Source organism: Balaenoptera physalus, assembly GCF_965194825.1.
Source record: "Balaenoptera physalus genome assembly, chromosome: 14".
Lineage (NCBI taxonomy): Eukaryota > Metazoa > Chordata > Mammalia > Artiodactyla > Balaenopteridae > Balaenoptera > Balaenoptera physalus.
Window position 1 is genome coordinate 1,956,117 of NC_138893.1, and position 14,003 is coordinate 1,970,119.

At 40.2% G+C, this 14,003-nt stretch overlaps 1 protein-coding gene across 4 annotated transcripts in view; it reads right to left on the reverse strand.

The window, feature by feature from the left end:
* Positions 1-14,003, reverse strand: part of ARID5B (AT-rich interaction domain 5B) — a 188,714-nt gene that overhangs the window by 22,248 nt on the left and 152,463 nt on the right. For all 4 annotated transcript variants that reach the window (XM_082425505.1, XM_082425506.1, XM_082425507.1 and 1 more), the window contains one exon: positions 4,889-4,986. In XM_082425505.1, coding sequence (XP_082281631.1) covers positions 4,889-4,986 — 98 coding nt within the window. The remainder of the gene's footprint in view (positions 1-4,888; positions 4,987-14,003) is intronic.

Consider the following 14,003-nt stretch of genomic DNA (forward strand, 5'->3'; position numbering starts at 1 on the left):
AGCCTATAACTAGCAGGAATGAATGAAATCTGCCAAAATCACTCAACACAGTTGTAGTCAAGAGCTTCAGCCTTTTCTTTGACCAAAGCATAACTGGTTCAAGTCCCTGGACAGATCTGAGTGTATACTCTTCCCTTCTTTGGTAGAACCATCAAAGAGAAGTAAGACATCTAGCGCAGTGATTCGCAGACATTTCTCCCCACCACAGCACACAGGAGTACGGGTGATTCCTTTAGAGCATCATTCAAATGAGGGAGGGTGGCATTATGGTAAGTAGAGTCTGATTTTTTTTAAAAAATACCAATATTTGCAGATGATTGATTTAACTATTATAGATTACTAATTATTCGTGACACCCCTTGTATCTGACCACAACAACGCAAGAGGGACTAAGATGGCAAAAGGAAGTGCCTACTATAAAACTCTTAGAGGAAAACACAGGCAGAACACTCTTTGACATAAATCGCAGCAATATCTTTTTTGATCCACCTCCTAGAGTAATGAAAATAAAAACAAAAATAAACAAATGGGACCTGATTAAACTTAAAAGCTTTTGCACAGCAAAGGAAACCATAAGCAAAATGAAAAGACAACCCTCAGAATGGGAGAAAATATTTGCAAATGATGTGACCGACAAGGTATTAATCTCCAAAATATACAAACAGCTCATGCAGCTCTGTATCAAAACAAAGACAAAAACCAACCCAATCAAAAAACAGGCAAAAGACCTAAATAGACATTTCTCCAAAGAAGACATACAGGTGGCCAAAAAGCACATGACAAGATGCTCAACATCTCTAATCATTAGAGACATGCAAATCAACACTATGAGGTATCACCTCATACCAGTCAGAATGGCCATCATCAGAAAATCTACAAACAGTAAATGCTGGAGAGGGTGTGAAGTAAAGGGAACCCTCTTGCACTGTTGGTAGGAATGTAAATTGGTGCAACCACTATGGAGAACAGTATGGAGGTTCCTTAAAAAAACTACAACAGAACTACCATATGATCCAGCAATCCCACTCCTGGCATATATCTGGAGAAAACCATAATTCGAAAAGATACAGGGGCTTCCCTGGTGGCGCAGTGGTTAAGAATCTGCCTGCCAATGCAGGGGACACGGGTTCAAGCCCTGGTCCAGGAAGATCCCACATGCCGCAGAGCAACTAAGCCCATGAGCCACAACTACTGAGTCTGCGCTCTAGAGCCCGCGAGCCACAACTACTGAGCACACGTGCCACAACTAATGAAGCCCGTGTGCCTAGAGCCTGTGCTCTGCAACAAGAGAAGCCACTGCAAAGAGAAGCCTGAGCACCTCAACAAAGAGTAGCCCCCGCTCGCTGCAACTAGAGGAAGCCTGCGCGCAGCAACGAAGACCCAAAGCAGCCATAAATAAATAAATAACTTATTAATTAATTAATTAATTTAAAAAACACAGACTCTTTAAAAAAACAAAAAAAAAGATACATGCACCCCAATATTCACTGCAGCACTATTTACAATAGCCAAGACATGGAAGCAACCTAAATTTCCATTGACAGAGGAATGGAGAAAGAAAATGGTACATATGTATAATGGAATATTACTCAGCCATAAAAAAGGACGAAATAATACCATTTGCAGCAACATGGATGGACCTGGAGATTATCATACTAAGTGAAGTAAGTCAGAGAGAGAAAGACAAATATTATATGATACCACCCATATGTGGAATCTAGTTTTAAAAAAATTATAAAAATGCACTTATTTTACCATACAGAAACAGACTTACAGATATCAAAAACAATTTATGGTTACCAAAGGGGAAATATGGCGGGGAGGGATAAATCAGGAGCTTGGGATTAACGTACACACACTACTATACATAAGATAGATAACCAACAAGGACCCACTGTATAGCACAGGGAACTCTACTCAATACTCTACACAATCGCCTATATGGGAAAAGAATCTGAAAAAGAATGGATACATGTATATCTATAACTGAATCACTTAGTTGTACACCTGAAACAAACAACATTGTAAATCCACTATACTCCACTGTAAAATAAAAATTAAATTAAAAAAAAGAAAGGAAATGCAAATGCCAAGAACGGGTTAAGGACCGTGCTAATCACCCTGGAACAGCTGCGCTGCAACCTGGGTTTCAGGTTCTGTGCAGGGATTTCTATGTTGGGGGCCCCATGGGGCGCCCACAGCTGACTACTGTCTCTCAACTCCGAATCCACTCTTCTGTGCTCCGCTTGGTGATGCTGGGACTGGGACAACATAAATTACATGTCTCTCTTGTCAGCTATCTTCCTATTGGGGTTCTGCAAATGGGGCCCTAGCAGGCCAGGGGAAGGGAGAAGGGATCACCTTCCCTTTTGCTTGCTGTTCATTTCAGTGCCAACCCAACAATAACGTAGCACGGTGCCTCTCCTCTGAGCCCCTGAAGGACCAGTACTGGCTGGACGCCTCTACCTATGAGGGGTCTGAACCCCAGTTTGGTGAGGTCCACTCTCCAAACTTCTGGGTGGTGATAACCTACCTTCTTTTCTCTATTCCTTCAACCCTAGGAAACCTATGGTTACTGCCTCCATATTAGTGAACTGCTTCACACCAACACTTGTTAAGCAGTTCCCTACAGTAAATTCTCTTTGTTGAATACTTAGTGCGGATTTTTATTTTCCTTCCTGGATCCTGACTGATACACTGACCAAACAAATTCTAGATTTGGAGCAGTAACCGACATAGCTTTTCAAAAAATGTATTCCAGTGGGAGACCAAACCTTTATGAAGTCTGCTCCCAAGAATGAGAGAAGAAAAATCTCTAAAAATCTTTAATAATGTTTTTAGTTGCTAAAGTTGGAGGTATCTCTATTAGAATTTTCCATTTTGACTGACTGAAGACATGTGGGATTCTGCTACTCCAGGAAGAGGTAAATCATAAAACAAAAGTACACAACCTTCAAAAGAACATATCTTGGCATTTCATTTAAGATTGAAGCTATTTTTATCCACACAACTGCTTGAGTAAATTAAACACACAGCCACACACACATACACACACACACGTACCTAGTACTATGAAATCCAATCCTTTTTCTATTCCAAACCTTATCTGTTTTTTGACCATGTGATGCTTTGTAATACATTTGATTAATTTTTCACTCTAACTAGGTGAGCCAGCTCACAGCTGAGATAACACTGCTTTTTCAAATTTTAATTGCTATCTGGTCCTTTAAGTGTGACGGTTCACACGTTGGGGACGTTTGCACATGGAGCTAAGGGAGGTTCACTATCATTAAGAAAAACTTTGCAAGTAGAGACAGTGTTGCTAATGAAAATGTTTTGATTAAAGCCTTGACTCATAATCAAAACAAGATGACTGTGGTACCTCAGACACTATCGAACACTCACCCCAGGTACCAGTGCCTTTTCGTACTAGAACTTCAGTGCTGTAAGTGTTATGTACAGTGAGGGTGCGGGCTTTTGTATTAAATACTGCGAGACATAACACTCACATTTAAAAAATTCGTGCAGTATATTGCAAACAATGCTATGAAAAGTAATAATTTGAATTCCTCTTATCAATTTTTTAAAAATCCTTTACTGGATTATAACACTGTCAAGTAAGGCAATCTCTTGGGAATACTTTGTGAGAATTTTTCATAGGGTACTAAACCCAGCTCAATTTTCTATGATTATACCTATAAAAACATTCCAAGTTTCACTGAATGGCCATACTAAAAGAGGCTCTGTGTTAAGTGCAATGCAGATAAAAATATAATTGGACTCAAAAGAAATATGACTAAGAGTTGATGTGTGCGGTGACATTATCTGAAGATGCATTTGTATGATCCAAAGACGGGTGTTAAGCGTGTGGGCTGAAGTTGGAACGGTAGCTGACTATGTGAAGAGCGACCATCAAATTTAGCACTTGTGTTTTATTTTTCAAAGGAGCAACCTAACTGGCCCGTTTGCTCAGCTGACCGTGTCTTGACTTCATTCCATCCACGGCCATCATTAAAACACACACAGACACACAGACACCTCTACTTGGATCTCACAAGCTCTGAATTTGAAACCATGAAGCCAAGTCGGTCAACACTACTGCAGGGAAATGCCAGTGATAAGGAAGTTGTCATGACCTAAAGAAATTAAGTCGGGGCTGGAAGTACAGAGCAAGGATAACGCGTGATTTACGCTAACTGGTCTTCAGCATTGTGGGTGACACAGTCCTCATGCAAAGGGGAAAAATTCCTGAGGATGCAACCCTCAGAGGAGGCCAATCTGGCATTATTTCTTGTTTGCATTATCATCACCTTTCTGAGAGAAGCTGAAATTATTAGAAAACCAAACCACACAGAGCTTGGCAAGAAAGGATTTCCTGGGTCAAAAGCATCAGAAGAAAAACACCAAGATGGGAAAAAACAATGGATCTTATCTGGGACCAATTTTCTTATTAAAGAAATGCTTACTTTTCAATATTAATACAGTCAACATTAATACTTTTCAATATTAATGCAGTTACATGGCAACCTCATAGTAACACCACAGACCCCAGAAGCTCAAAGTTTTCCAGAAGCTGAAAGTTCTCATAGCAAATAAACCTACAGGGTACAGAGAACATATTGAATAATCTATGCTTGCGGGGGGGGCGGGGAAGGGTAAGTATTATCAGGCAGGTGGTCACAGGATAAAACCAAACTAAAGGAACTTAATCTAATTTCATCCCTTATAACCAGAGAGAGCCATGTTCCCTAAAAATCACAAGGCAGTATGCAAAGTAAAATGCCAGAGGGATACTTTCTGTTTCCTAAAAGGTCTTACGTTTGACCAATTAACTTCCAAGTAACACACTTTTAATTAATCAGTGACTTTCCAAAAAAGGGTGCCTTACCTTTCATAATGTCTGCGGGTACAAGTGGCGGCACTGGTGCTCCCAGGATTACCGCCTAATTCATCATAAATATGTTTCCATTGACGGCGGGCTGTTATCTGAAAAAAGTGGCGATGAGAAATTTAATCTTGCATCATAAGAAATTCACAGTGCCAGGATTCAATACATATGCAACAGTCAGAAGAGAACAGTCTATTCTGGAAACCCAGAAACAGAGAAGTCCAAATGAATATATGGGAGACTTAACGGGCTTATAGTAAGATCTCACTTTTAGCATTTTTCTTTACAGTAAAAATGGAATTCTGCTTTGGGCTCTATATTTTGTCACCCTTAGCGCATTTTTATCTGAGGCATCTCCCTGGATATTCATGTACTTATTTGCCCCCAAGGTCCCAAACTTATACTCTGTTCCTTTATGTCATGTGATAAAGCATCAAAATAAAATAAGATTTCAGCTAAAATATATCTTAGTGTACCAGTCTAAGTGAATCAGAACTAACATTACTTGCTTAAGGGAGATGGTAATGGGTGTCTGAGCACACAGGTAAAGACAGAGTTTTCACAAAACATGCTTTTGTATCTTCTGGTTTTTCAACTATTGTGATGTGTTGCCTACTTTAAAAACTAAAAAAAAAATTACTACACAAATTAATTAAAATGATCAAGTTGGTTATGAAATGTATAGTCATCTCAGGCTGTATTTTTATGCCAGCTCCTCTAACCATCAGAACAAAACCAAAATCTGAAACTGTCTATGTCGCAACCTGTTTATTTTTCTTCACTTAGGTCAGGAAAATGGGATATCCATCAAATCCTATGAAAATTAACATATTCCAAAGTTAAAATGTAAGCTCTGTATTTTACTGAGTTGGGTGAATAAAAACAAACAGCTTGCAACATACCGAAAGGCATACTATGGTCTTGTTTTTTTTCTTTAATTTTATTTTTATATATAAATTAAGATTTTACAAAATAACAGATGCATGATCTAGCAAATGATTAATTTGGGGAAACCACGTCATTTACTACATCTGAGCAATCTAGTGTTTCCTTGAAACTGGGAAGACCGAGCAAGTTCTGAGATCCTTGTGAACGTTTCTAAACAGGGCTCCAGGAAAACTCTGTTAGTGGAATGTGCAGGGGGCAGGGCGTGGCAGAGGTGCCAGTGGCATTTAAACAATCAGAACAGGAGGCTTCTTTTGAAAAACACCCACAGAGCTGCCAGCGGAGTTCACTTAGGGGCTAAAGGCAGCAATGCGTGAAAAAAAATCTCAGCGTGCATCCAGGGGCTCTGTGATTGTGATCTCAGGAGGAGAAGGGTGGTTAAATATCATAGGGTAAATGGTACCCTTTCCATTTCAAATAAAAAGAACCCCTTCATTTCCATAAACCCTTCTTAACAGACACAGGTAGGACCTCGAGACAATGTGAGTTTTGCATTGTTCAATTTCCCATGAAGCATTCTCGAACCAATTTGTTTCAATAGTTCTTGTTAGCCTGAGCCACCTCTTAGATCTACTAGCAGGTATAACTAAAAATCCTCCTGTATCTGTAGCTTGGTTTAGATTATAATAATAAATGTTTTTTCAAGCCCCTTTAAAAATACTCAAAATACATATTTTGGTAATTATTTTATATTTAGTTACAATCTCCCTCCAACCTTTTAAATATTACAGTTTCAGGCTGATCCATTCTGGACCTGTGTATCACAGAAGAATAAACAGGTTCCCCTTCTTCCAAGTATCTACCTTATTCCTCAAAGCCCTTAGAATACTGAGTCCCTTGAAACAAATCTCCATATTCCCTTCCCTCAGGTGAGGTGTGGGCCCTGGAAAATAGCCTATGTGTGTTCCTGCAATCACTTCAGAAAGAAACCATCACTCTTGTCATTCTTGTATCTCTTGTGTACACTATATTTTATATTTTGTAAAGAGTTTTCATATCCATGATATCATTTAGTCCTCCTATCAGACTGTGAGGCAGATTATAGGAATCTCATTCACAGACAAAGGAAACAAGTCTCAGAGAGGTTGCACAACTTCCCTAAGGACACACAGCAGCAGAGTGGGAATGCCAGGACTCATACCGATGTCTTATGGTCCCAAGAGCAGACTTTTTTCCACTACATCAAAGCAGCCTCCAGATCAGAATGACCTGATGAACAGTGTAGCAGGGTGACGATATAGAACTCCAGGGGCCTTTTGCTTCGAAGGAAGGAGATAACTGTGGGACCCATGGCTTCTGCTACAATTTCTCAAATTCTCACTAGTGGGAAAATAGCATCGCTACGAGGTCAGCAAGAATATAAGGGGGTGGGTTGGGTTACCAGTGCTCTGAGATTTTACTCTCTTAAAGTAAAACCATTAAAACTGTGGTTCCTGCCACCCTGCCCACTTGTGTCTCTAGTCAGAACATAGGTTCACCATTAAGTCACGGATAAGTCCCAATTATACCAGAATCCATCCATTCACTCATCCATTCACTCACCAAACATTTATTGAATATCTCCCATTTGTTGGGTACTGTGCTAGCAGCTGGGTGGCAACAGTAAAAACCCAACACCCAAGATGACTGCATCCTAGTGGCAGATACCCAAAAATAAACAAATGACCAAATATATAAACAAAGTACTACTGACTGTGAAAAATATAATGAACAAGAGGCCACTGCTGACAGGGATATGTGTGGAAACTGGCCGTGTTCCCTACCCACAACCCATCATCCAGACTAGGGGATGCCCTGTTAAACACATGCCTATGACAGAAATGACAAAACTTCTTTGAGAATAAATAATGAATTATCAAAAGGAAAAACAAAAAATCTTCCTCACACTAGGATTGAAACTGTGGCAGCGGGAAGCCAGCATCAGTCACCACTTGGCATTAATAAACTATATGCAGCTGGCTAGGGGTCTGTGTTAGCCCCCCGCTAGCAGGTTCTGGTGTTTCAGTACAGTTTTTACCAGTGGAGAAAAGACAAGGGCTGGGCCTTCAAGGAAGTGGGTTCTCAACTGTTTACTGAGCTTCCACTGGCCATCCTGGATGAATCAGGCCATTCTGAGATATTTTCTTTCCACAGGAAAGTCATAAAATGTGCTCTTTCCAACTGCTAAATGCTTTTAAGTACACAGTTCTCCTGGGTATACATCTCTTATTTTTTGTGCCCAGATGCGCTTTCAATTCAAACGCTGACCATAGGCTCTACAGCAAGAAACGTCTAAGTCCTCGCCTTGTCCAAACCTACAGGAGGTCCCAGAGCCCTATGAGGAGAGAGAGGAGGACAGAGCTGGGACAGCTCCTGGGCGTCATGCCCCCACCTGTGTACCTCTGCCTTCTGTACTAATAGGCTTTCGTCGTGCCTAGGTACGCATTGGCTTTGGGTTTTTATTCTGTTGTCCTCTCTGGATGTGTGTAAGCTTTAAACCCAGTCTCAGGCAGAAGCAATGTCTGCCTCCTGGTATCTGGCCCCCAGCCCCATTCAGCTGGAAAGTTTGATCTAGCCATGGGGTTAGCTTAATCAACTCTCATAAAGCCTCAGGCTTCCTGGACATGTTCATGTTTCAACCTGACCTTCTGTTATTTTAGGTTTTTAAGGATACAAAGAACTCTAGCTGTCTGTTTCCTAAAGAAAATTCATCCAAGCAGTTACTTCTCTTGGATTCCTGACATCAACACATCCGCTGCTGCTTACCATTCTAGGGCGCTACCAGGTACAGAGGCTCGGAGGCGGAAGGGAGGGTGGAGGGTTGAGGGTGGGGTGATAGCATGAAAAGAAAGAGACGTCACCGCTTTTAAGGGTTCACAATCTAGCAGGATTCATAACGCCATACAATTAACCATAAAGCAAGACGGAAGTCTGAGCGGACCACACCCAGGTAAAGTAAACCAATCTAGGTGCATATGAAACTTAATCTCACTCTGAAGACACTTGATAGTTACTTCTTTCCCTAGTGTGGATAAGACCCAAGGAACTCTGTGAAAAGCACTCTACACCTATCATGTTCATGAAGTTTTCACTGCTTAGGAATACAGTCGCCCCTCTGCATCCACAGACCCCTGCAGATACCAAAATCTGCGGACGCCTAAGTCCCATATAAAATTTGCATATAACCTATGCACGTCCTTCTGTATACTTTAAATCATCTCCAGATTGGTTATACTACTGAATACAATGTAAATGCTATGTAAATAGTTGCCGGTACTTGGCAAATTCAAGTTTTGCTTTTTTGAACTTTCTGGAATTAAAAAAAATTTTTTTTCCGATACAAGACTGGTTGAATTTTCGGATGTGGAACCCACAGATACAGAGGTGCAGATACAGAGGGCAGACTGTACAGTGGTTTTCAAACTGCTTTTTAGAATTCAGGTGGTGTTTTAAAAGGTGGCGTGAAACTAACTCTCAACAATGCTAATCCCTGCCAAGAAAATGGGCCCAGTGAGTGGGAAAGGAATCTGTCTGTCACTTAAAAAGAAATAGTCTGTCACTTAAAAAAAAAATTGGAAAACTATTTAACCCAAGACACAGTCTTGGAGGCTTTGTATTTCCTACCTTTGAGGTCTCTAGGATGAAATAATTTTGGTATTTCTGTGGCCTGGTGAGGAAACAGTCATCAGAAATCTTTTAGGACAACAGTGCTTCCACTATTATATTAATTGTAAGAATGTGTAGGACGTTACGAAGTCAGAAGGAGAGTTTGCCTGCGAGCAGTGTTGCCCAAGCTGCTGTCAGAAAGCCTTTTTCCTCAGGACACCTTGAGGGTGGACTGCATTCAAGGAAGATGACTTTTTTTTCCTGGTAGTACTCCAGGAACTGGAGCCTTTCAAAGCGATATGACATCATCTTTGGCCTCGAGAATTCTGAATTAAGCAAGAGGCTTTGTCTGTCCAGAGAACTAGGGTTAGATTCAGAGGATGTCTTGAAATGATGTCAAAGCCAGCATCTGATGTCAAAGCCTAATCCTTCCAGCAAGAAGACAAGTGACTTCTTCCAGTTGGGAAATAATGGTCCGGTCTCACCCATGGGGCGAGGCGGGGCTGTGAGCTGACATTCTTAGAAGGCAGCAGTTGCATGGTCCTCCGCCTCTAGGATAAGATTTACTCAAGACCCATTTCCCGACTCAACCTCTCTCCAAATATTGCCTCTGGCTCGCCATCAAATATTTAGCCAAATGGAAATCACTTTAGCAAACCATCATCAACACGCTGCATCCTGGTAATACCCCAAGCTACCCTGCAAGCTTTAATTGCTTCACCAGACACTGAAGTGAAGACCTCCTTAGGTCATCAGCAAAACTTGATTCAGTTCTGCCTCTTCCACGGTAGGTGACCCAGACTCTTAAATGTTTGGAAGGAGAAATTGGATATATGACTGTTAAAGAAGGGTCCTCATTGCCAACCAATCAAAATGCCAGTATACTGTTTTTTAGGAAATCAAATCCATTCAATACATTTATGATCTCTAAACCTAGGGGTGCAGAGACACAATATACATTTCTAGCAGAGGCAGAAGAGGCCAAGAGAACAGAATATAGCCATTAGTTGAATGCTGTAAAGGCTTAAAATAGAACTTCTGCTCCTTTTTTTTTTTTTTTTAATTCAATTTGAGGGTTGTGACGGACTAAAATGAAATAATCCGTAATCCTCAATTCGAACCAGAAGGTTTGGAATAGTTTATAACCACAAACAAAAACAAGCCAATTAAGATGGCCTCTTTTCATAACCAGAAGGAATTCCAGAGAGATGTCTTTATCCAATCACAAGTTAACAGCAGAAGAAATATATCTACACATTTTAAACTTGCAATTTTTTACTATTACTGAGTATTTACATCTTCCAGACTTCTTGACCCATCTTCTAAGGTCACACATTTTTCTCAAGAATAAGAAAATCTCAGCTAATAGTTAGTATATCTGGTAAGGTTCATGTTAAGTACAAAGAAATGACTGAAAGATGCTACCAATGAAGGTAGGTTATTAGATCTTTTTTTTTTTTTCCCAAAACATCACCCCAAATACATAAAAAGATACATAAGAGACTGCTGGGAACGGAAGGCACAAAGAATTTATAAATCTCTTTCTTCCCAGTGATACTATGGAGGTTGAAGTAATTACGCACAAAATTCTCAGCAATTCAGAATGTGAAGAATGCCACGATGACCCCATTCAACTCATTTCATCTCCCTGTGCCTCAGTTTCATGTGGAGCAGGGCAAGGATCTTTTTCTGCACAAAGGCCAATTTGTGAAAAGTAAAAAAGTTGGGGGGCTATACTTTTCCTTATTCAAAATGAAAATGGCTTATTGAGTCCCAATTTAGATTGCCACTTTACCAAATGGAAAAATATTCGTTGGAAACTTTGTGCTACTTCTGAGCCAAGGAATGTTAATATTCTGGCATGTTTATCATGTTTATTTAGTACTAGCATGAAGACAACATTCTAATCTTTGATACTTGACTTAGATGGGGGCTTCTGAAGCCAGGAGTCGTGAGGTGTAGTAATCATTGTTACCATTAGCTTTGAATTAACATAATCTGGGCAGTTTAAAAAAAAAAAAAAAGGATTCTCAAATTCTCAGGCCAGGCCCCACCCCAGAGTTAATATCTCAGAGACCTAGAAAACTACTTACACTTTAAAGTTCCCCATTGAAAATTTGAGCCCCAGTTCTTGAGTAGCCTCTGGGAAGCCTTTAGAATCTTCTTCACTGATCTCGAAGATTCTAAGATCTCTTTTGAGCTCTAAATGACAAGTCTACACTTGCTTCCGATATCAGATAATCTCACAGATAAGTATCCTCTAGTAAGGCTGTGATGACAAGGATAGGTCCTCAGACTCTGGACATGGTTCATACGTCTCCTGCACTGACTTCAAAACTGAATCCTCATTGAGCATCTCATGGTTTTATTAGTCAAAATATACTAGAGAAAAATGTTTTCTGTACTTCACAGGTTCAAAAGCTTAAAGGTAGAATGGGAGTGGCAAACTTAAGTGCCTGCAGGGCCAACAGGTAGTATGAGGCGTTTTTTAAAAAGGAAGGAAGGAAGGAGGGAAAGAAGGAAAGAAAGAAGGCAGGAAAAATCCCACCAGTTGGCTTCATTCAGTTTATGGCCCCAAATAGATTTTATAGTGAGATAGCCACGTAGATTCACTGCTTGAGATGAGATGAAAAAATATGGCGTATTGTGAAGAGTGGCAGGGACCCACCAAAGGATGAAGGAGTTGAAGGGTGAGTGGAGAGGGAAGGAGGAAAAGGGCCACCCCACAGGTCACCAGTCCTCTTTGTGGCTTGGCTGCAGAGACGTGAAGCACATAACCAGATGGAAAGCGGATGCCAGTCTGGTCTTGCCATGTTCACCCATCCCACTCACTCTCTCCTCCACTCCACCCAGCACGACACAGTGCAGGAAGAGTATGTGGCAAAACGTAACACTTAACTTGTTATCAGTCTTCATAGCCCCCAGCCCCATCCCTCACTGCCTAGCATCCAAGGGCCTTCTTCCCTTGGTTCCATCCTTCTCTCTGGATTCCTCTTCATGGTCACTTATCCCCACCACCTAGTGACTCTACTTTAAGTTACAAACTCTCTATACCCAACTTTATTCTACCTACATAGTTTGTTTCCCCATCTGATTTTCTCTTCCAAGAAGGCCATGATCTTTCATGTCTAAATTCCATCCGTTCTCCAAAATTCTGCTCAACTGGCATCACAGCCATAAGTCTTTCTTCCTCATCTCTAAACGAGGAAGTACTTTACCTGAACCGGGCACTGATCTTTTTTTCCACCTTGTCTTATAATTACTGCCTTTCCTGGATGGTAAGCAACTGGAACCCCTGGCCTAGATATTTTTATGTCTCCCAGAGTGTCTAACACAATACCTTATACACATAAGACACTCAGTAAATATGTGGTCAGGTGATCTGCTGATTGTGTGATTCATTCATTCATTCATTCATTCATTCAACAGAAGAATAATCACTGGTTGTTCAAAGAGTATTGCAAATGCCTTGAGACTCATCAGAAGTTTCTTCTGTATTTTCTACACCACTTTGCTATTGCATGTTAAAAAAAAAAAAATCCTTGTGCAAATACAGAAGATACAAAAGCAGGAAAAACTGATTCTGTGAAATTTGCTGGCACTCTCCCTATCAGTGAATAACAAAAAATTCCTGGGTTTAAAAAGACATTCATAATGTTGTGCAATATCATGTAACTGCCTGCAGTCACAGTCTGTAAGAATGTGTATTCCTATTCTGAACATTAAAGGTTAGGCTTAAAAGTCTAAGCTATGGGGTTGACTCCTCAATTTATGAGACTAACACTGAATAAGTTATCAGCTTTTTCACACGCACAAAAGCTATAATTAGCTCAAGATTTTGCAAAACTATGAGCCACAGTGGGAAGGAGTCAAACTCCCTGTCCTATCAACAGATCCAACCAAGTGAAAAATTACATTATTTATTTTTCAATAGGGCACTTGGTAAAACAAATATTTTAAGCAAATTCATGTCTATGAAGTGCACCTTTAAATGTAGTTCATATGAGTATTCGATTTCCTTATAAAAACCTGTGCACTGCCCATATATTAAATAAGCATTTTACATGTATATAGACTCACATCAAAGAATTTTTAGTCAGAATTCACAGCAGGTATCTCCACATTAATACCAGATTACGTGAGTCACATAACACTTGCTATCTTTTCCCATCCCAAGCCCCTGACATCACACCCTTACATTAGTTTGTGGAACAATATGCTATATCTGGCAAGAAACACTCATTATTTTGGGTTAAAATGAATTTCATTTTCTTGACTCTGTGTCTCTTACTGTCATTTTACTACGATACAGGGACATACCCCAGGTTACTCTGTAAGGAAAGAAAAAAAATAATTTCTTCTTCAATTGTAGAAGAACCTGCACAACTCAATCTGATCATTGTGTGGAGGAGAAAATCTTTCCAATGACGACATCTTCCTGTGTCACTTGATTTTATTACAGATGTCATCTCTGCGTGCTATATTAGTGCAGCTCTCTCTTCTTCTTTCAAGATTTTAATCTGAGTCTGTTGCTCTAACATTTTATCAGTTCAAAATACATGCTGTAAACCTCCGTGGCCATCAG